General features: G+C 34.9%; 1 protein-coding gene across 1 annotated transcript in view; it reads left to right on the forward strand.

The window, feature by feature from the left end:
• The window catches only part of LOC134245378 (L-rhamnose-binding lectin CSL3-like), a 33,457-nt gene extending 8,290 nt beyond the window's left edge, over nt 1-25,167 (forward strand). The window contains exons 3-6 of the mRNA XM_062727667.1: nt 13,805-13,918; nt 19,869-19,982; nt 24,711-24,776; nt 24,884-25,167. Of these exons, the coding sequence (XP_062583651.1) occupies nt 13,846-13,918; nt 19,869-19,982; nt 24,711-24,776; nt 24,884-25,167 (537 nt within the window). The 5' untranslated portion in view covers nt 13,805-13,845. The remainder of the gene's footprint in view (nt 1-13,804; nt 13,919-19,868; nt 19,983-24,710; nt 24,777-24,883) is intronic.
• The last annotated feature ends 222 nt before the right edge of the window (nt 25,168-25,389 follow it).

The following is a 25,389-nucleotide window of genomic DNA, read 5'->3' on the forward strand; positions in this document are numbered from 1 at the left end:
TGGAGACATTCAGAAAGGGTGCACGAAAGGTTATAAATGAATTGAATGAGCGATTTTATGTGTACAACGACCAGGATAGCCAATAGAATGAGCTCAATTGATATGTTTCTATAGAAACCAAATATTATTTTCGGTTTTCATGACATGTCACAATAGAGGGGTCCAGAACAGGAGGAATAAAAATTAATTAATACTTTTAATGATCATAAAGTAACCAATCGTATCACTTGTTCACTTGTTTTTTTTGTTTGTTTCCATGACGACTTTTAGAATAATATATAAAACGGAATCTAGATACTGGTGCGTCATAAATCAAACAGCACCCTAACGAGTAACACCGGGAAATTGACTCGGTTGCTATTTTATTCTTTGGAATTTAATTTCTTTCTAAGGTAAGAAATTTATACACATACTTCCGACAAATATAAAATTGGAAAAGATAAGAATTCTTCATTTTACACTTGTTTTGATGAAATATGAAAGATATAAACTTGTTTATTTATTTTGTCATGTAGTAGCCATTCATGACCTGATAGTGTTTACAAAAGCTCGGTAGAGTAAGCAAGGAATTTACTACAAATCTCATTCTCACGTGACCTTTTAAAATCATTCAACCTGTCACAGAATTTTATATACTCCTTATGAATTTAATTATATACATCCTAAAATTGAGCAACCTTGATTTAGAGAGGATATATTTACAAACGTGAAATGTGAAATAGAAAATATTTTCAAATAAAAGACGAGTCTGTTATTATAGTATAGTACTTTACGGACTTTACAACAAAGAGTACGCACTACTGTTGCAGTTTATATAAAACATTTTTGTTTATTGTAGAATATGGAAGGTTACAGATGTGACGTTTGCGGGAAAAGGTTTGCAAGGGAAGATAATCTTGCTCAGCACAGAAAAAAGCACGATTTGTATCAATGTTTAGATTGTCCTCAGGCCCTTACAACAGAGAATAATTTAGAATTACATCGCTATCACCGTCATGGTCAATCCGGAAGAGGGAAAAAGAGAACAAATGAATCCCCTCAGTCCGGACCTTCAATGAAAAGACGAATTACCAAGATGGATGACCCTACAGAAAACTACAGAATTACGCCTATTGGTGAACAAAACATGCGGAAATTTAACACCACCGCAAACAGATATCGAGTGCACTTTCAAGAACTAGAAATCAGGAATCTGCCTAATATTTTACAAAGTCTGCGTTGCATCTTTTCCTCGGTGATAAAGGATTTAACAGGTATAGATAACTTCAATGCCCTTTCTTCAATTTCCATTTTAGTTCAATCATGTTGCAAATTTCATGGAATGAGGCGTCAAAAAGCATTGTGACTAATATTTCTTGATGGTTTCTAATAAAATGGGTGTGTCAATATGTAGCAATTAATATTCTATGAAAATAATTTTTCTAGATAAAAAAATTCTAGAGTTTTTGTTTAAACAGGATTTATGGACTCCAAAGATTTAATTCGCTTAACTGTCCAGTGCCCAGGGCTGGATTACCCCATAAGTCTACCCTTCATGCGGGTAGCACAGCTATCGGCTGATCGACTCTTGTCCGAAATAGAACGTGTGCTGCAGTCTTATGAGGAATTTGTCGTAGATCAGTCATTAGAAATAGAAGTGGTCCATGTCAAACTGCCCTCTGGAAAAGGATATAAAAAGAGAAGCTACGTTGATCTTCAAAAGTCATTGAAAGAAAAGAAGAGCTTCATCAAGATAAACAACAGAGACCATTTATGCTGTGCAAGAGCCATTGTTACGGCCAAAGCTAGAATCGACAAACATCCAAAATGGAATTCGATACGAAAAGGTTAGACCTTATGTTACACGTGCTATTCATTTGAAAGAAAAAAGAGATACATCGTATTTCATATCTTATGTTTTTTGACATGTCTGATTATTTACAACTTGTTCATAAAATGAAATATAGTCCCTGAAGTGTGTTCTCCTATGCATCAGGTTTAAGTATACAGAAAACCCTAGCCGAAGACTTGCACCAAATTGCAAATGTGCCTTTAGGGCAGTGCAATTTGGATGACGTAAAGACCTTTCAGTTGGTGTTACCTGGATATCAGATCCACGTTGTTTCTAAGGATTGCTTCAATGCCATCGTGTACCAAGGACCGGAAGCCGATAAAAAGATATATCTGTATCTTCATGACAGCCATCTCGATGTCATCACCACCATGCCGGGGTTCTTGAACAGAAGTTATTTCTGTGAAAAATGCCAGAAAGGATACAGCAACAAAGAAAAGCATATCTGTAATGAGCCATGCTATCTATGCCACAAATGCCATGTGGACCAATCAGAAGACTGGCAGTATTGTTCTACGTGCAATCGCCATTTCAAGAACACAACCTGTTACCAACTTCACGCTGAAATGTCTTCCCAAGGCAACTCTACCTGTCAAACATACTATCGTTGCCGTCAGTGCTCCATCACAGTAAACGAAAACAAATCGAGTCAACCTCACGTGTGCGGAAACAAATACTGTGACACTTGTAAAATGTTTATGCCCAAAGATCACGTGTGTTATATGAAAACCATGGCAGAGGAGGAAGCAGCCAAGCTGTTAAAAAGAAAACGAAAGAAAAGAGTCGATGAAGAAGACGATGTGAAAAAATGGATCTTCTTTGACTTTGAATGCACGCAAGACGAGATGATTCATTGCAGCGAGGGCTACCAACCTCAACAGCAAATCGTATGTGGAAATTGCAACCAATCTGACTGTCATACAAATCCCTGCAAACAAGGATACATTCCGAAGAAGATGACAGTTTGCAAAAATTGTTACAAACCATCCTGTGGTTCCTTCCGACACGTTCCCAATCTATGTGTCGTACATAAGGTGTGCGAAGAATGCATTGACGAAGATGAGATCGACCAACAAAGCTTCTGTGACATATGTCAGTACAAAGAGCGAATATTTGAAGGTCCTTATACACGTGACGATTTCTGCAAATGGTTGTTTTCAGAGGAAAACGAAGAATCGTGTATTTTCTGTCATAACTTTCGAGGGTACGATAGCTATCCTATCGTTAGCTATATGTACAAGAATACCATCTTGCCGGAGGTTATCATGAATGGATCGAAATTCATGAGCATAAAGGTGCCTCACCTGAAGATGACATTCATTGACTCTATGAATTTCATTCCAATGGCTCTCTCTAAAATCCCAAAGGCTTTCAATCTTTCCGAATTGGCCAAAGGGTACTTTCCTCATCTCTTCAACAAACGCGAAAATCAGCACATCATCCTTGATCGTCTCCTGATATAAATTACTATAATCCGGAAAGTATGATGCCAGACGATCGTCAAAAGCTCATGTTGTGGTATGACAAACACAAGAATGACACTTTCCATTTCAAAAAAGAGATGACCAAATATTGCCAATCGGATGTGGATATTTTGAGACGAGGATGTCTGCAATGTAGAGAAATTTTCATGCAGATGACATCCAGAAATGGTGAGGAAGGTATTGATCCCTTTGCTCACTGTATTACGATTGCTTCTGCCTGCAACTTGGTGTTTCGGAAATTGTTCTTAGAGGAAAAATCTATAGGTATCATACCGCCACAAGGGTATCGACCGATAGACAAACAGTCCGTCAAAGCCATGCAGTGGATAAAATACCATGCTTATCTAACAAACGTAGTGATCCAGCATGCAGGCAATGTGGGAGAGAAGATGATTGGACCGTACAAAGTCGACGGATACTATGAAATTGAAAATCAAAAGATAGTGATGGAATTCCATGGTGATTTTTGGCATGGTAACCCTAAATGCTACTCTGCCAACACCCTCAATAAAGTCGTGGGAATGATCATGGTAGATCTCTATCAGAGAACCTTGGAAAAGAGAAAGTACTTGGAATCTTTGGGATATACTTATCTGCAGATGTGGGAGTCTGGTTTTGATCGGGCCGTAGAGTCCACAGACGAAATGAAGTCTTTTATAGAGCACCTAGAATTAATCTCGCCCTTACAACCTCGAGATGCTTTTTTCGGCGGTAGAACCGAAGCCTTTAAACTGCATGCCAAGGCAGATGAAGACACCAGTATCAAATACTTTGATGTGACTTCTCTTTATCCCTTCATCAATAAAACGGGCAAGATTCCATTGGGACGTCCCCAGATCGTGACCGAAAATTTTGACCCGCTTCAAAACTACGAAGGACTCATCAAATGCCGCATCCTTCCCCCAAAGCATCTATACATGCCAGTCCTTCCATCGAAAATCAACAATAAGCTCCTGTTTGGCCTCTGTCGAACGTGCATGGAGAAACAAATACAGACCTGTGAGCACAAGGATCGGGAAAGAATGATTACTGGAACCTGGGTCACCGACGAAGTCAAAAAAGCCGTAGAAAAGGGTTACGTGGTGGATAAGTTTTTCGAAGTGTGGCATTTCGATCGGATATCACAGTACGATCCACAAACAAAATCGGGCGGGGCATTCACCGACTATGTCAATACATTTCTCAAAATGAAGCAAGAGGCATCCGGTTGGCCAAAATGGTGTCAAACGGAAGAAGATAGACACAAGTACATAGAGGAATACCACCAAAGGGAAGGAATTCGTCTCGAATATCATAACATCGTATCGAACCCAGGTCTCAGAGCGCTGGCAAAACTGATGCTCAATAGTTTTTGGGGTAAATTTGGTCAGCGAGAAAACATGCCAAAACAACATAAGTGACCGATCCCTGCGAATATTTTGATATGTTGACTAGCAATCAACAACAGGTCAAAGACGTCAGCTATGTGTCCGAGGAAATGGTACGACTCCAGTGGGTCTTAGACGACGATTTTGTAGAGACCAGCGGTCGAACCAATGTCGTCATCGCAGCGTATACTACGGCACATGCCCGTTTAAAATTATACTCCTATCTGGAAAAATAGGCAACCGGACTTTATATGCTGACACCGATTCGATCATCTTCACCGCACGGAGGGAGGAATGGTCGCCGCCTCTGGGTGATTACTTGGGGGACATGACAGACGAGACCCCCGGTAGGAAAATTCTTTCCTTTGTCACCGGTGGACCGAAAAATTATGCGTATACCGCCCAAGACCAAGATGGGAAGATAAGTACCTGTTGTAAAGTTAAAGGCATCACATTGAATTACAAGAACAGTTTGGAGATCAACTTTGATACCATAAAAAATATGATTACTTCCAACGAAGCATCTGTCGTTACGGTCCGGAACGATTACAAAATTGCCCGAGATTCCAAAACCACAGAAATCATCACCAGAAAGGAGAATAAAGACTACAAACTTGTTTTTGACAAAAGAGTCTTGCAAAGTGGATTGATATCGGTACCGTATGGATTTTCGAATGTATCATAGATAGTTTACTTTGTATTCAGAAACTGTAATGTGTGTATGTTATGATTTCTTGTATCAAAAAATGCTATTATGATAGTCCTTCTATCTCGATGTATTGGTAATACACACTTATATTTGAATGTATCATAGATACTTTTGTACTCAGAAACTGTAATGTGTGTATGTTATGATTTCTTGTATTGAACAATGTTATTATGATAGTCCTTTTATCTCGATGTATTGGTAATACACAGGTATATTTGAATGTATCATGGATAACTTGCTTTGTATTCAGAAACTGTAATTTGTGATGTTATGATTTCTTGTATCGAACAATGCTATTATAATAATCCTTTTATCTAGATGTATTGGTAATATACAGGTATATTTGAATGTATCATGGATAACTTACTTTGTACTCAGAAACTGTTATTTGTGATATTATGATTTCTTGTATTGAACAATGCTATGGTGATAATCCTTCTATCTCGATGTATTGGTAATATACAGGTATATTTTAATGTATCACAGATAACTTACTTTGTACTTAGAAACTGTAATGTGAATATGTTATGATCTCTTGTATCATACAATGCTATTATGTCCTTCTATCTCGATGTATTGATAACACACAGTTATGTATTTTTGAATTATTATTTTTATTAAAATGATGAAAACATTTTCTGTCTTTAAATGAGAAGTATCTTTGGGTAGGAAAAAGGTGAAGATAGCGACGATCATGACTTTTCATAGAGTCTTCGTCGACCGGTCACGGTAGCCTAATGGTAGAGCGTTCGCCTCGTGATCGAGAGGCCCGGGTTCGATTCTCGATCGCGGCGCCGCGTCATACCTAAGACGTTAACATAGGTAGTGACTGTTCCTTCGCTAAGCGCTCGGCACTAGATGTGAAGGTCACGAGTCTTTCGGATATGACCTTAAAAACGTAGGTCTCGTGTCACGGTAGGCGTTGGCACGATAAAGATCCCTCACTGCTCAATGGCCCTGAGTGCCGAGCATAGGTCCAGATTTGAAGCCCTTCATCGGCAGACAATGAAAAATTATCGAAAGGGAGTTAAACAATCAATCGATCGTTCACACCCTGTGACAACAAGAATAAAACAAAAGACAAAGACATAGGTTCCCGGGGGTGCCCGCCGCGGAACCTTGGGCTTCCGGATCCATACGATTCCGGATCCTTAATATATGGAGCTCATAAGTTTCCGGTTACCTTTCATTCCGGAATCCCAAGTTACCGGAAAGTTTGATCTGGTTGTAAAGTGTAATGAGCCAATCACCGACGAGATTTCGTCTATAAAAGGGGATTTACCGTTCATGTATGTCATTTAGCGAAAGGACTCCAAAGGATCAACATGTATACTTGCCAACATTGCTCAAAGGCTTACGTCTGGCGTCACGACCTGATTCGTCATGTTAAACACAAACACACGGAATGTCAACAACAACAACAGCAACAGCAGCAGCAACAACAACAGCAGCAGCAACAGCAGCAGCAGCAGCAGCAGCAACAACAAAAACAGCAGCAGCAGCAGCAACAGCAGCAGCAGCAGCAACAACAGCAGCAGCAACAACCTAGCAGCAACACCAGCAGCAGCAACACCAGCAGCAGCAACACAAGCAGCAGCAGCAGGAGATTATGTTTCAACATCCTTTTACGGCTAATGTATCGGGACCAACCTCCTCGGGTAAGACGTATTTCGTGAAAACGTTGTTGCAACATTGTATGAGCAAGATTTCCCCTCCACCAGAAAGAATCTTGTGGCTCTATAAGCGATGGCAACCCCTGTATGACATCATCAAAACCACCGTGTATCCCTTGGTCGAATTCATACAGAGCATCCCATTAGACCTGGAGCAAGATTCTTTCGTTCATCCCGGAACGAGGAATCTCGTCATTTTAGACGATCTCATGTCGACGGCGGCCAAAGATTCAAGAGTCAACGAGTTGTTTACGGAGGGAAGTCATCACAGAAATCTATCGGTCGTGGCTATCAATCAAAATCTGTACTATAACAAAGATCCCACCCAAAGACGAAATTGTCACTACCTGGTCCTGTTTAACAATCCTGTGGACAGACAGCAAGTCATGACCTTGGCTCGACAGATGTATCCCGAAAATCCTCAACACCTGCTGAGATATTTTAAAGACGCTACCTCCAAGCCTTATGGATACCTGTTGGTGGATTTGAAGCCCACTACACCCGAAAATCTGTGCATGCGCACTGACGTCTTGAATCCTATAAAACAGCACGAAGCAGAGAATTCTCCTCATTCTCCGGCAGCTATTCCTACCAAGCGGACGTACCACAGACCGGTTCCTCCAACCTTCCAATCCATTGATGTCTTGAATCCTATTAAACAACCGAAAGCAGAGAATTTCCCTCATTCTCTGATTGATATTCCAACCGATCGGACGTACCACGCATCGGTTCCTTCAACGGACCAATCCATTAGGTCGGATTTTCAACACGTCATACCTACAGAAGATATGCCTTCCTGTGACGATTGTGGTCTGGTCTTTGAAAACGTCCACGACCTTCAAAGACATGTGAAAAGATGGTGTCCCGAAAACGGACAAAGAAAAAAGATATTGCCCCTATGGAGATGGATGAGGCAAATGCCTCCCCTTTCAAACCAGAGAAGGAAAATGATGACGAACACGAAGTCTTTAACTTTCTCATGGAAAGGGCAAAAGAAGACAACGAAAAACTATGGGACCTGAAATATGATAAATACATAAAGGAAGGTCTATCAAGAGAAGACGCCAGAGTTCAAACGGAGGAAAAAATGAACTCAAAAGACCTGAAGAAATTCTCTGAAAAGTATGGACAACTCATCCTGTACATATTTCAGTTACAAAACGGATCCATTCACACCAAAGTCATGGATGATGTTAAAGATTTCCTGTCCGAAGGCTATGACGAACGCAGAGCCATCAGAATGGCTTTGAATAAGAATCGTCCTGTCCTTGAAGAAATGTGGGATCCTGAGAGTGATATGGAGATCGACGATGCTACCGAAAGCGAAGACCAAGAGAGAGAGAGGATGACGATAGCGAGATGGAAGAAGATGAATCCTAAGAAGTCTAAATTACATTTTGAGTCTATTCCCATTTATTGTTTGAATAATTGACTATCGATTGTATATTGTTGCATTTACTTGAATAAACAGTGAAAAAAAACAGCATTGTCATTTATGTCATTATAAGTCACGTGATTAGGTATTATATAAGGGATTGGGGTACATTGAAGTTTCATTTTAACGTTATCCGTGCCAGAAGAAACGTGTAATGGGAGGATTATCTCAAGCAAGTGTATTACGATCCATCCACAGCTGGTAGTTTTACCGGAGTGGATAAATTATTCAGATACGTTCAAAAAGAGGGGAAATATGATATCAGCAAGTACAAGGTACGCAAATGGTTACAGTGACAAGAACCCTACAGTCTTCAGCAACCCGTGAGACGACATTATCGTCGCAATCAAGTAGTCGTCGCTGGCCTTGATGATCAATGGGACGCTGATCTCATGGACATGACCAGATTTAGCACAGAAAATGAGGGTGTGCAGTTCGTACTCTTGGTCATCGATATCTTCTCCAAGTACCTGTGGATGCGACCTTTAAAGGATAAGAAAGGGCCAACGACAGCCCGGGCCTTCGAAGACGTATTGCGTGAGGGGAGGCAACCTACGAAGCTTCGCACGGACAAAGGACAAGAATTCCGATCAAAAGCCTTCAATGATGTATTAAAGGATCACAACATCGAACATTTTTATTCTCAAAACACCGAAGTGAAAGCCAACTATGCAGAGGGAGCCATCAAGACGATCAAAACTAAGATGTATCGTTACATGACATTCAAACAATCCCAACGATACATTGATCGTCTTCAGAAATTCGCTCGGAGTTACAACAAGATGTACCACCGCACCATTGACACTGAACCTGCACTGGTTAGACCAAACAACGAAAAAGAAGTGCGCGTATCAACATTCCTGTCTCGAGAGGAGATCCCACGCAAACAATCAAAGCGGCCCTACAAGTACAAAGTGGGTGATAAAGTCCGCATTTCGAAAATATCATCCATTTTTGACAGGGAATACGATCAAAAGTGGTCTGGTGAAATTTTCATCGTGTTTCGACGTTTCCTGAGGAACGGCATTCCAGTGTACAAACTCAAGGACTACAATGACGAAGCCATTACTGGCACATTCTATCAACCGGAACTCCAAAAAGTGGATGTTAGAGACGAGGATACGTTTAAGATTGAAAAGATCCTCAAGACCCGTGGAAGAGGACCAAACAAGCAATATTTTGTGAAATGGCTGCATTGGCCAAAGAAGTTTAATTCTTTGATAAATGCTGATGATATGGCTCGATGACCCCAGAACAACCCCGGGCTGAACTGTACTCGTCGAGACCTTCCATTTGATAGGTCACAGATACCCTTTGGGTAACTTTTTATTTTACACTTGATGACCCCTGACCACCCCCGGGCTGAACTCTACGCGTTGAGACCTTCTATTTGATATGTCACAGGATACCCTCTTGATAATTTTTGATTTTGCACTTAATGACCCCGGACCACCCCCGGGATGACCTCTCCTCGTCGAGATCTTCCGTTTGATATGTCACACGCTACTTTTTAAGTAAATTTTTGATTTGGCACTAAATGACCCCGGACCACCTCCGGGATGACCTCTCCTCGTCCAGACCTTTCATTTGATAGGTAGAACCCTATCCTTCGGGACACTTTTTTTTAAATTTGACCCTGGGCCCCCATAAACATAGATGATTTAAAAATCTGATTTTCCCGCCTAAAGGGTCCCGTGACCAAAATTCAAATGCTGCCTTCTGATTGGTCGAAAGGTTGATGACGTCATTGGCGCGAAATTTGAATCGTGATCTATATAAGCACACTCCACTACTCTGAACTTCAACTTACAAATAAATAAAAAATCCTTTAATCAGCATTTGAAGTGTTTTTGTTTATAATACAAACCTTAATATAAATTCAGCGTGATTTCAACCAAATATCAACGTTTGAACAATTGAAAATTTCAATCAAAAGTCAACGTAATAATTTTCTTTTTCAATGTCGATATCTGCACGTTAAACAACGTTCCAAGGTTACGTCAATTTTCATATCATTATGCAACCACAATTCAACGTTGATTCAAAGTTGGAGTGCAAAGTAAATACAACGTTGAATCACCGTTCAAATGCCTGCTGGGCATTGTCTTTCTTTAAATGAGAATACTATAACAGGAAATTTAGTTTTCCATGAAATAAAGTCGGTTACGTGAAAGTTTCCTGTGTATGAATACAAATCTCCATGTTAGAAGTACTTGGTTCAAGGGCTGTACTTTTATCTGATTTCTTGCTCACAACGCAAGGACAAAAATTAAAAAAAAAAACAAGTCTTCATTAATTTGAAAAGAGTTTATTTTGTGGGGAGACAAGAATGTCATCAATTAATAACCAAGTTACCAAGACATTTATAAAATGAGGCATGATTGCCTTCTTCCATTTGAGACCCAGGTCTGTTTCCTTGAGTCCACCCCAGAACCACAGTGATTCTGATCTATCTCAGGCATCGAGATAATATACTCATCAAAAAATGAAATGCATAGTAGGAATAATACCCTTAGAAATGTATGATAGTTTGGTCATACCCTTTTTTTCTAGATAGATATGATGCATTCGAGTAAAATGCATTATTTTTTTATGCAATTGTTAAATATACAGCTATTCTAGAAATCTCACAGACAAAAAAACCCCCCTGATTTTACCAAATGCCCCAAAATGTTTTGGTTTCCTTTGAAAATTCCCTAAATGTAATAGTGATGATTTATTAATTAATTTCTAATTAATTAATAAATATCAAATTATTTTGTATTCTATTTATATATATTTTTATTTCAGCTTATTAGATAAGTGTATAGTCATTCAGGTGTAACTTACAGTGCTACCCTGTTATTGCCTTAGGGTTATAATTAAGGTCTTGGCCATAAGTTCTATAAGTCATTTGTTTCTATTGGGTTTTAGTTTTTGTGCTCTTGTGTTTTATTGGTTTGTCAAATTCCCTCCAAAGGTTCTTGGTTTTTCTGGTCACTCTTTGTCCAGATTGTTTGTAGAGAGGTTCCATTGATTTTGTTCATGACAAATTTGACATTCTGACTGAGACTTTCTTCATCTTCTGGTAAGCTAATATTTATTTACTAACTTTAACATATCTTTAATAAATAGATCATTAAATGTCAAATCTGTAATTCTTGCAATATCAATTTCCATAGCACTTTTACACAGTTAGAGAGATTTTGGAAGTAAGATTTTTACTTAGTTATTAGCAGTAAAGTTAGGGTATTTTATGATCTAGATAATATGAACATATGTTTTATGATCAGAGAATTATATAAGGTTTATGATAATTTATAGTTATCATCTAGACTCCCAGCCATATACTGAATGATAAACCACGGAACCTTGCTCATTCCCTCAGAATGGTATACTATTGTTTTTATGATTTATTGTTTATAAGTAAAAGGTATATAATGTATATGAAGATATTATAGCTTTAATAGTAATATATATTTTGTTGTAAAGCATTTTAATTATATGCACAAAGTGTAAATTCTAAGGGAGTATTATATCATATGTCAAGATGTGTAATGAAAGTAAGAATTACCTCCCTTTATGCAGCATTGTGTATAATATTAGTTTGTGCATTAATGATTTTATGATTTTACTCAATATTGTAATTATTCATTTCATGGCAAAATTAGATGTAATTTATTTTCACTACAATTAATAAACAGTACGGACCCTGACAGGCGTTTTCATTATTACCATCAACCCTGTTACATAAAAATAAATATAAGAAAAATCATATAAAGCATTCTGGAGTTATAATTTTTATTAAAGCTTTGTCTTTTTTCATCATAGTGTTAAATTATTGATTTTTGTCATAGGGATTCAATAACGTTGATCGATGACGTCACAACTGCATCAAAACAAAACTTAGATAATGTGACGACAGCGCAGCTTGTATCCAGATAATTGTGTTTAAAAGGCAAAATCTTTATGAATTGTTTGTGATTTATTAGAGAAAAAAAGTACACTGATCAGGTATACTGATTTTATGGCTGTGAGTTTTTATTCACTGAAGACAACAAGCCGCAACCTTAGGTAAGCCAGGAGATCCTCTGATTTTCTTGACAACATCAAAGAGTGCAATTATAAGTTATAAACAACGACTATTCAGTGAACATGACATTACGAATAGCAATAGCTCTGCTGGCATACTTTCCATGATGTGCTAGCACGCATCATGAAATTTGCCAGCAGAGCAATTGCTATTTATAGCGCCATGTTCACTGAATAACGTTCATTTCTTAAATATTTGCATCTGATATTGTCTTATGTAGATCATGTACATGTTTCTCTCATGTACATATTAATCTACCAAACTATATTTTGTGGCATATGATCATTATTCGTTGCTTCAAAAGTATGGGAAATCGATACATAAATGAAAAAAAAGCTAAATAAAAATTAAACATGATAAAGATAAGAAATAAAATGTTTTTTAGATTCATTATGGCATGACATAAAGTCGGTACATGATCAAATCTTCCATATCGCCCCCTAGTTATTACGTTATCGACTTCATGTCACATGTCTATGAAATTCTAAAAAAAGGTATCTTATTTCTAAAATGGTACTTTCTGGTCATTTTAGGTCATCAATAATGTTGCAACTCTATTCTACTTTAATTTCTTTTCATGCTGTTTGAGGACCATGAATGAAATGTATATTATAGGGTTATTGAACTTATATTGGTGGATATTGACACGAGTTGGCTGTTCAAATGCACGAGCTTGCGAGTGCATTTGAACAGCCAACGAGTGCCAATATTCACCAATATAAGTTCAATAACTATTTTATTATATAGCTAAAACATTTCCAAATAATTTATAATAATTATCCCTGCTAACAAAACCCTCAAATTGTTGATTTTTTTAGTATCGGTATTCAAATTAACGTCTGTCCTGTTAGCGTTCAATATCGCATCATTCCGATGACCCCACCAAGCGATATGATTTGCTTATTTAGGTTTTAATGGGTCTAATACGTACTATATTTTAATAAATAATTTCATTTTTGTGTGAAAAATAAACAAATCTTACCTAGATGCCACTTCCTTTCTTTAATTTATCTCTGAGAATTTGACCAGACGAGTTTTATGGTTTACAACGGGGCGTTCGATATTGAATGCTCGTATTCGGAATGTTTCGGGCATACTCATATTCGTAATACAAAGTTAGCGTTCAATAAAACGTCAAGATATTGAACGTTAAAATTCTCTAGATTTTTGGTAGTATTTCATTAGAGACTATTTATTAGCTGTATAATAAAATTTAAATATTTGTTCACATAGTTGCTGTATGTGACAACCATGATTGCCAGAATGGGACGTGTATGGCGGACCAACACAGGATAAGAGGATACACGTGTAACTGTAGCAACGGCTTTGTCGGGGACAATTGTCAAGGTATATTATCTATAATTTTAAAATTGCAACAAGTCTTAAGATTACTTTCATGTACTTCAAACTTCTTTTAGAATTAATTAAATATTTTGTTACTGCTGACATTTTCAATTTATCACTGCAGTCAGACTCGGAAAGAAAGTGTTGTATTATGGATTTAATTATTGTTGAAAACAAATGTTGTATGTAAACATACTCTGAATTACTTTAGCGCACATCATGAAAAATAGCAGAAGAACAAAATTCACTGTATAGCCTTGTCTATTTCCAAAATAATCTAGGTAATCTATATTTCATTGCGCAGCTCATAGATATCGTACATGTACAATATAGTTTTTTACGCCTACACTGCTCAATTTTTATCGGCATAAGAAAACAGTAAAAAAAAAAAAGGAAGAAGTTGTAGTTTAAGGATCAGGCTCAATTACCAAAGCAACCTTTTTAGTACTACAGGTCCTTTGATGAATTAAGTTCACTGTTTTTAATTTCTAATGATTTTTTTTCATATAAATAAGATGTTTTTTTATGAGAATGATTTCATAAAAATAGTGGTAAATAGATTTTCATTTCGTTTACTTTGAAATGTTGAAATGATATTTTGTTCTTTCGATTCAAAAATCAATTGGAATTTTAATTTAATTCCAGGGTTTTCCGCAAGGGGTTTTACCATGGCGCCCGTCAAATGTTTATATGCCACGATTAAACGAGCTGCGCCATGGTTCAACTCATCGGCCACCATGATGAAATTTATATTGCATTTAAGCGCTGACATCTACTTTGTAATGACTTGAGTAGTTGTTTTTGTTTATACTACGACTGCCATGCGCATTGCATGCCTTTTCAAAAGACTAAATAACAAGTATTAACAAGACTATAATCGACAAGAATTTAATTCAAGTTTCCAAGAAAAAGAATAACCCTGTCAAAGATTAATATTCTTTGTGTTTAATCAATTTCCCATGCTCTGTATGTTTTTAAATTATCTTTCTAATAAATTGTACATAGGAGCAAATAGTAGTCTTAGTTTTAAAGTATAATATCCCGTTTAAAAAAGTCTCATGGTGCTATTTTTAGCGGAGAGCATGTGTGGATATAAGCAATGGAGAAACCGGAAAGAAATGCAATATACGAGTATATGGGCAAAAACAGACTATGTAGGAATAAAAACTAGAAAAGATCTCGTTGCGATCAACGAGTAGGTCTTACGTCCGATTTTTCGATTAAATGAGATACGATTTTGATTATGATCTTTGTTTAAACATGATGATATGAAGACTTCCCCCCTTCGTTTGATTTAAATAACATTATAAAATACATGTCGCTATAGATGAAAGTTTTTTGTCCCATCTGTTCCCCTAATTTTAGGGATCAGACCATTTATCTTCATATCAAATAATAAACCTCAAGGTTTGAACTATTCAGAAATTTTTTTTCCCGATTTCGAGCAATGCTGCAAAGAAATATAGAGGAGCCAGCCTTTCAAGTCCCTAAAAAGACCGTTTTGCAAAAATTGAATGGTGTTAAATTGATAAGGATACGATATGAACCTCTTTTATTCAATACTGCTCATCAAAATATTTATCTCTTTGGAGGTATAAAGACTCAAATAAATAACATTTTGGCCTCTTATTGCCCCTAAATGCGTAACATATGATCATGATTTTACAATATATTATTGCAGATTGTTAAGATAAATATTTTTGCTTCATTAATTTATAACAAAACATAAAAACAATTATAGATTATTTTTTTTGTCCCTCTAGGCCCCTTAATTCAGGGGACAGACCCTTTTCCTTTATATCAAACGAAAAGGCTCGTGATTCTAAAGAGTTTTTGTGCGGCAACTAATCCCAAATTTCTTTTCGTTTTTGAGCAATGCAGAATAGAAATATAAAAGGGCCAGACCTTCAAATTCTAAATGGGGCCGTTTTGCAAGAAATTGAATGGTTGTTAAATGTTTAAAACTTGAATCAAAATATTTTTTATTTAATACTGCTGATCAAATTATTTGGAGATATAAAGAATCAAAGATTTAGCATTTTGTAACGTTATTGACCCTAATTACGTAACATATTATAATAATTTTTTTATATGTTGTTGCAAAGTGTTAAGATAAATATTCTTGCTTCAGTAATTTATAACAAGACATTGATAGTGAAGAGGTATAGATGAGAAAGTTTTGGCCCCTCGAGGCCCCTTTATTTGATGGGTCTGCCTCTTTTCAATTAAATAAAAGGCGTTTGATTTTAAAGATTTTTTTTTTCTTTTCATTCTTGAGCAATATAGAATAGAAATAAATAAATGGCCAGCCCTTTAAGTTCTGAATTGGACCGTTTTGCAATTGTTGTATATTGTTTGGAATACGATTCTGAACATCTTTATTCTCAAAACTACTTATCAAAATATTTCTGCCTTTGGAGGTAGAAAGAATCAAAGATTTAGCATTTTGGCAACTAATTTCACATATATAATTTCACTATTATTTGTTGCAGATTGTTTAGATCCTTGTCTCAGAAATGTATTTAAAAATCTTGTTCATTAAAGAAATATGGATAAAGAATTTTGGCCCTTCTGAGACCCTTATTGAGGAATCAGCCTCTTTTTCTTGATATCACATAAAAATCTAAAAGCTTTTAACATTCTGGGCAACTTCTCTTCAATATGTTTAACAAATTATGGACAGGTAAGAAGATATAAAACAATAGTTAAAGACTTGTTCAATCTTTTAAAACCTAAAACTAGTCGTTGAATGATTTTTTTTTCAAGTTGTTATGTTACGAGTATCTACTTACTGCAAGTTCATTCTTAAAGATGTTTGTGCCATAGAATAAATTCTTAGTTTGTTCGTAAAATAAAATTATGTATTATAGAGACATATGCATCCGCCAATGAGAGCGAGATTTGCCTGGATTAGCATATTCTAATTTGAAAAGGCCTAATTATTCTACGGACAAGTTGTCTAAATTTTTGACTATGACATCCGGTTAAACCTCGTTTATATATTTACTGCGTGGACCTCAGGGTCCACGTAATAAAATATACTTAGAGATTCATTAGAATATGACATAAATTTGGTACATGAACAATATCGCCCCTAGTTATTACGTTACCGACTTTATGTCACATGCCCATGAAACTCTAAAACCACTGGCTTTGTCTGGGAAGATTGTCAAGGAAAATTGTGTTTAACCTTCATCGCAACAAGCCAGAAGCTTACTTTTATGAACCTCAAAGTTGTTCTAGAACCAATTAAAGATGCTGAACTGTTGACATAATTAACTTTCCACTGCATTTTGACCCTAAAAAGAACTCTCTGAATACTCTAAATTACTTTAGCGTACAGCAAAATTCATAGCAATGTCATAGAGTTTCATTTACGCTTACGCTGACTAATTTTTATCGGGATAATAAAACAGTAAAAAAAAATCACCAAAGGAGTTGCAGTTTAAAGAGAAAGCTCATTCATGTAGCATCCTTTGTAGTATTACATACTCCCACGATGATTTACTTTACTGTTTTTAATTTCTATTCTACGAGTATGGTTTTATTAGAATGGTTTCTGAGAAATAGCTGTAAATAGACTATCATTTGGTTTGCGACGAGAAAGTTAAGTGATGTTTTCTTTGTTAGAAAAGGTGCTTCCAAATTATACGATCACCCTTATATTTTACTTGTGTTACGGTGGGGTACAATTTGAAAAAAAAATATCATTCGTATAACTAAAGACCAGAAAAAATTAAATGAGGAATCCCCCTCATTGCTCTGCAACGGTTGTTTCAAATATCTAGACAATGAGATTTTCGGAGGCCCGTGCTGGCTCTGCTTCTATTTTGTATCCTTATCCTTCTTTTATCAATTATACGCATTTGTGCAAAAAGCTATTTAAGACTTTTCTTTGTTTAAAATTGATTTATACTCAGCTGTGTTTCGGACCGATATGAAAAATGTGACCTTAGCACCGTTTTAATATGTTGTAACAAAGCGACTGAATAACTGTAAAAAATGTAATATAGCTATCCATAATAAATAAGGCTGGGCAGTGCGCAGTACCAGTTACTGTATGTGTGCTAAAACAAGCTGGGTTGATATTTTAGCGGCTTTCTCACAAACAGCAATTTGCTGATTCATGATTACCGTTAATAAATGAATACGATATGATTTTTCATTTATTTGCTTCGATCTACCATTTTTCAGGACTTGAACACCAAGCCCAATTTATTCAATACCTTTATATAAATGTATCATTTTGTATGCAAAAAAAAAAACTCCATGTCTCGTGTGATTAGTGTGATTTTTTCGCCGTAATTTTGAGCAACAATTTAAATTTAAAATGGGTAATTGGTACCTGTCTCCTGGGCCATTTAGTTCAACTGAGTCGACCTGCATATTGTCTTTTGGTAAACCCCGACAATGTACATTGCACGTGCGGTATTATATTTAAACAATACTACCCTGACATAATTACACATCATTGATCCTCCTGGACTAGAGAATCTTAAGCTCCCGGTAATTTTTCTTAATTACTAGTAAATTGTAATAAATTGCTCAACACCCAAACTTCGACCGCACAATAAATATTTACAGCCAGGTGGAAGCGCTAATTGAAAAGCAATAATCGAATACGATGTTTAAAAATTATTAGGTGTAAGATATATAAAAAAAAAATTATTATATGCATAGACAACAAATTGTTAGCGCTATATGTGTAGCGCTAACTCATGACAACGCCAACCACTACATACCTGGGGATTGCGCTAAATTTGAAAACGCTAATTTTGTACACATACAGTATATGGGATGCATGGGCTTTTTGACACGTATCTTGTATAAAAACAGAATTGTTATACTGAATGTAGAAAACGGGTTTAGTCAAAGGGCATGAGGTTGTGTTTTTGTTTTGTTTTTTTTAAAAAAAGGATATACATTGAAAATGTTTATTTTCTCTACCCGAAATGTGCTTGTAGCTAGTCTGTGTTGTTTGGGAAGTCCTGAAAATTTTGCCGAAAATGCTTATAATAGCTAAAAAAAAAGTCATCTTCGCTTAAAATCTGTAATGAATAAATATAATGTCATGCAGACCAGGATCGGCTCCCATCACTTTTCAAAATATTCACTATAAAGCAATAAATATTCCTATTTCAGCTCAAACAAAATACTTTATTTCCTTGTAATTTGGATGTAAATCACGATAACGCTTATTGTTCTAACGATATTCTTTACATTCCTTGTCCCTGTGCAGCTCCAATACTACTAGATAAATTCATATTCTTTAAAATTTGTATTTAATTTTTTTTTTAGTTTTAATGACTAGGTTAAAAACGATGATTTAATATTTATTTTAGCACTTTTATAATTATTAATTTAGTCTAGTGAATCTAGTCCTCTGGATTACCTGTGCTTCGTCATGTCTGGGCTGGTGACGTCATATTTGACTGGAGACATTCTTCTATTACTCGACCGTACTGTTATCAATTATTTCAATTTAACAAGATTTTATAAATAATTGATAAAAATAAATAAATTCATGTTGTTATTTTCGCTTCATTATGTCGTTAATTTGATTTTTCTGGCTTGTTAAATTTCATGACTTCACAATTAAACTTCCAAAGTGGTGCACCACGAATGTGAACTCCGACCTTCCATAACATAGCTGAGTAAAACTGTTTATGGAAAAATAGCAATCTTAAAGGAAAATAAAGTGCCCATCATTTTTTTGATCCTACAAAACAAATGAAGTCGAAGCGTGTTTTTCCCGAGATTGTTTTTTAAAAAACAATTCGGACAAACCTGCCACGAATAATTACCAATAATTATATGAAAAGCAATTCCATGCTGCAAATTTGTCGTCATTTCATTCCTTAATCAAGGTAAAATGTGTCATTTACATTTTAATTCTGCTAATTTAGCACCTGGTTTAAGATTTAAGAAACAATTTAAATATTTGTTTATGTAGTTGATGTATGTGACAACCATGATTGTCAGAGTGGGACTTGTGTGGCGCACCAATCCAGGATAAGAGGATACACGTGTAACTGTACTATTGGTTTTGACGGGGACAATTGTCAAGGTATATTATCTATAACTTTCACTAACTCAGACTTACTCTCTTGAATCTCAAACTTATTCTAATGTAAATTAAATATTATCGATACTGTTGACATTATTAATATTAATTTTCCACTGCAGTCTGATTCGGAAAGGAAGTGTAACTACAATTGTATCATGTATTTGATATAGGATTAAACGTTCTTCTTTCAGAATTCATGGATGAGTTAACTCATGCCTTCTTGCTCAAAAAATGAATAAAAGTGCAACTTTAATGTGAACATTGCAAGTACGAACAAAGGCAAAAGTTTACACATCGATAATTTCTGAATAAAATGAAACGTTTATTTTTTTTTCAATATAATTCCATTTACGTATACTTAATATTATTTCTTTTTAAAGCGTCAATACAATTTGTTAATTTTTTTTACATGTACATGTACTTTATATCGCAATGTATGAATGAAACGTACTCGAGATGAATGTCGATTAAATTCCACTAAAATTTTCCAAACAATCAATAAAATACAGGTGTAAGTTCTTCGAATATTGTTTTAGTCAACAAATATCGTAAGTGCACGTATACTTCAGAATAATTCGTCCTTGACCTTGTTGACATTAACGACAGCACTCTTAAAAGAAAGTAGCAGAACCCTTGATTTGCTCTGGTTTGTTGAAAGATGAAACAGAATATAAGATGTAAAAATTGAGATGGTTTGCTTTTAAAAATAATGGAACACTGACAATACGCCTTTAGAGATTAAAAAAAATCAATCGTGATCTGACTGTGAAATAAACAGATAAATATTATATTCCAGTCTGTAAGTTCTGCTTGTCGCTAGAGGTGTAATTTAGCATAATTTAGCTAAACAGATTAAAATTAACTGGATAAGAGGCAGCCCACTGAAAATCAGGCAGGGTTGTATTAATAGGCGGCACATCGAATGTGACGAATATTTGAAATTTTATTGAAAACAATATCAATGTAGTCCAAATGGAATAATGTAATCGAAGATTTGTTTTAAAATTGCTTATTCAGTAAAATATCCTTTCGTTTCGTGTTCTTTAATTCCCCTATATAAACCATTGAATTTAGGTCAGAAACAACGAACTGTAATTTCCAATACTTATTTAAAAGGAGTATAATTCATGCTGCACTAAATCTAGAAATAATTCGTCTTTAAGTTTCAAAAATAAAATTGGTGGGCAAAACACTTTTCTGATAATAGTTTTCTGTCAAAATATAAAGACGTTTTATGAAATTTTGCAAGTTACCTCCCGTGGCATCGATAAATATGCTAAACACCTTTTTATCGGAATCCTAGTGAAAAATTTAGAATCGATACACTAAAGAAAATTATTTAACAAAAATAACTAATTTATTTTCAAAATACAATTCATTTTCACCTCCAAACGTAAAATTTGGATTAAAATTGGCTCTATTATTCAGGTCGAATCCACGTTTCCATTGATGTATCAGTGACGTCATTTACCTTACTACTATTGCGTCACAATGAAATTGTCACAAGTTTTCCAGAGAAGTTTGTAAATTCTTTGCGTAAAATTGTGAAAAAAGAATAAAAAAAATAATTTATCTTTTTCTGTTTAATTACTCTTCAGAGTGCATTATTCTAAATGTTAGATAATATTTTTATATCAAAATGTATTTTATACACGGGCAGCGTCTCAGCCAGATGCATTAAAACAAGCCCGTTTTGATTAGTAATTTTATGCATGTTTGAAAACTAATTGTTTAATGGATTTACTAGGATATGCGTTAAAATAATTTATGAAGTGTTTAAAATGAACATTTCTTATAAAATTGGGATGTGAAGAGATTTTATTTTCTTCTGATTATGCAGGAATCAATGATGAATGTTTTACATTTACGCAACATTTAAATTCATTAAAGTTGAGATGTTTACTTCATAATATTTGTAAAAACTGAAAAATAAGTTATAAAAATATATTTATGGAGTTCATTTACAGCTGAACTTCCCACAATAATTTGGCACTTAACCGGAATATGGTTTAGTGAAACATTTCGGTTTTTATTTTATTCTAAATATTATCATTTTTTTTTTATTTGGCAATTGAACCAATTACATACTCAAATTTAATATGGAGTTAAATATGTGACTATGTTGGCCAATTCAAAAATGTTTTCACGTTCATGAAACCAGTTTTTAAAAATAACGATGTCATGATCCCCCCCCCCGGCTTTTTACTTGCGATTTATGGGCTATTAAATAATGATATTGTATATATGTTAGAAATTATTTTCTTACTAAGATAATATTTTGTAAAAGAGGAAGATATAGGGGGAAAGGCTTTACAGATATCAGGTAAAAAAAAGTCGAGACTGTACACTTACTTAAAATATGTTCTGCATTTAGGCAAGTTTAATTTCTCCACTGATTGAAATTGAGTCTTTAATTCGTAAGAAAATAAAAGAGAAATTTTACTTGGAAATAAGATAAATAATAACGCTAGGATGCTTTAAAAACAGTTGACTAACTGAAAAGAAATAAAAAACAAGCATATTTTTCTGATAAATTAAATTGAAGAATATTTCAAAATTTACGGTAAAAACCGATCCCGATTGAAATAAAACCGATCCCGATCGAAAATAATGCAAAATGTGTAAAGTCATAAAACTAAAGACAACTGTCACCCATAAGACTTGTACAAAAATAAATCAAGTAATTTTTTGGCCATATTACAACAAAAGAGCCAAATTTAACATTGCAATTATAGTATTTGCTTCTTTATATAATTCCGGTCGGGATCGGTTTAATTGTAAAAAATTGTAAAACATAGGTAAATTTGACTCCTTTTATTTCTCTCAATATACGGGTGTCCACTGATTTTATTGAGTGATTCAAAAGTTTGTACAGCTGTACTTTGTATTCATAATAACATGAGAAAAAAATCTGTCATTGAAATGTATTGGGTTTTATAACGTAATGAAAATTGGATAATGAATTCACAAAATTACTTGCTAAACTCAATTTTGGACCACATATTTTTTTTCTTAAGAAATATAAATTGGAGTCTTATTCATTACTAAAATTAAAGATAAGAGTCTATGGTATAAATAATATTGATAGACACATCCAGGTTTTGCGTATCTGGTACATATAAAACAAAATAAAAACGTAGTAATTTTTTTTTACCCCCATGTTGACCTTTTTGCACTTAAAATTGAGCACTTACCAAAAATAGGACTAGAGGAGCACTAAAACTTTTTTGATGTTGTCATGTGTAAACACTTGCTTTAATAAGTCTATATGCAAGAAATAATAAAAATCCATGACATGCGATGTGCCACTCATTGCCTGATTTTCAGTGGACTGCCTCTTAATTTTTTTGGACAATAATAGCCTAAAAGCTAGGTCAAGAAAGTTGTTCTGATTGAAAAATTTATTGGTGTGTACTTTTTCTTGAGTTTGTTCTCATTCATTCAAAACACAGGGAATATATACATAAAATTCGGATTGGAATAAGTGCAAGATATTAATTTACTTCTTTAAGGGTCTAGCACTCATCAGGAAAATTCCAGTAGAGCAGTGTTTATTTAAAACACAAAATTTACTGATATTGCTACTTCTTTAAATATAAATGTTAATATATATATCCATATATTAAATAATGTTTTATTGAATAGTTCATGAATGTGTTGCTTGTAAAATACAGTTCTTTAATACCGGTAATTTGTTTTAAAATTGACAAAATAAAACAGTAAAAAAAATACCGAGGAAGTTGAAATTTCAAAAACAGACTCGATTACCGAAGTAACTTTTGGAGATATTCAGGACACCTTTGATGATGTACTTTCACTGTGATTATTTTTTCTGACTTTTTTCCATATAAAGAAAGATATGTTGGTTTAACACTACTAGGCTGTAGTTTATTTTATTAAATTTTATACAAAAGTAGCAATCTTAAAGGAAAACATAAAAAAAATACCTATCATGTTTTGATCAAACAGGATGTCTTTTCAAAAAGCGGTCTCTTAAGGAAATCAAAATGTTCCTTTCTTGATTTTGATCAAACAATACCAATTTAGTTGGTACCTGTTTTTTTCTCACTTTGTGGATATAAAAAGACAATATGGACAAACCAACTACCAATAATTACCAATAAAACGCGAGAATAATAATCCGCGATTGGAGGGTTGATCGAGAGAATTTACATATATTTCAGCATCATATAAATAAATTTATGTGTGATGCTTTTCCCGAAACTCACCTCACCTCACCTGTCCTCTTCGTGCCCGCTGGCACATAAGGCCCTAATACACTGCCTCCACCGGCCTCTGTCTATGGCTGCTGCCCTCGCTGATGCCAAACTTTGCCACCCAAGTTTTAGCCTCTCTTGCTCCGTTGTCCTTCTCCAAGTTGTTTTTGACCGCCCTACTTTTCTCTTTCCTTCCAGATGCCATATTAATGCAGTGGTACATATCCTGGTGTTATCCATTCTCAGTGCATGGCCAATCCATTTTCACTTCCTGAGGGCTATTATTTCGCTTGCTCTGCTCTAGCTGTCTTTGTTCTACGATAGACTTCTTCACTAGACACTTTGTCTGGCCATCTTACTCGCAGGATCTTTCGTAGACATATTTTCTGGAAGGTGTCAGTTTTCTTTTTGTCTCGCGAAACAACGCAACAATTATGTCCTCGCATTTAACTAAGAATCTATAGTTATATGAGATAATTTTTCATGATGTAATTAAAATTTACTGTTTAAGATATAGACAAATGTGAAGAAGAGAAAAAGAAATTACAGACCGACTTGAAGGAGGCGCAAAAACCAGGTCAGTATATGTTTTATTAATCTTTCTATAAGTACCCGAGAATTGCATTGCAATATCGTAGATTGAAGCTTTATTAATGATAAAATGGCATTTTTTTTATATTCAAGAACTAAGGACCATAATAATCTGTGAGGCAGATGACGGAGAAATCCGTTGTGAGAACTCCAAAAGACTAAAAATAGAGTCTGCCAATTATGGTCGCACCGAAGCTGTTGTGTGTCCTGGTACAAATTCCAATACTAACTGCCGATTAGATGTACAGGGCCAGTTATCAGAAAAATGTGATAATGAAACTCGCTGCCCAGTTCCATCTAGATGGGAAGACTTAGGCGGAGTGGACCCTTGTTCGGGGATTTACAAATACGTTGAAGTTACTTACACGTGTTTTTAGATAGTGACACTACAATGTGTAAGAACTGTAGATAAACTTTTTAAACCCTTTGATAAGATATATATATATATATATATATATATATATATATATATATATATATATATATATATATATATATATATATATATATATATATATATATGAATTCATGACAATGTAATTGAATATGGGAAATTGAAAATTTCTTCGATGTCATAAATGTTAAAGCGTCTGCTTAAT

This window comes from Saccostrea cucullata, unplaced genomic scaffold, assembly GCF_032062105.1.
Source record: "Saccostrea cucullata isolate Sc308-1 unplaced genomic scaffold, CSIRO_AGI_Scuc_v1 ctg2307, whole genome shotgun sequence".
NCBI classification, from domain to species: domain Eukaryota; kingdom Metazoa; phylum Mollusca; class Bivalvia; order Ostreida; family Ostreidae; genus Saccostrea; species Saccostrea cuccullata.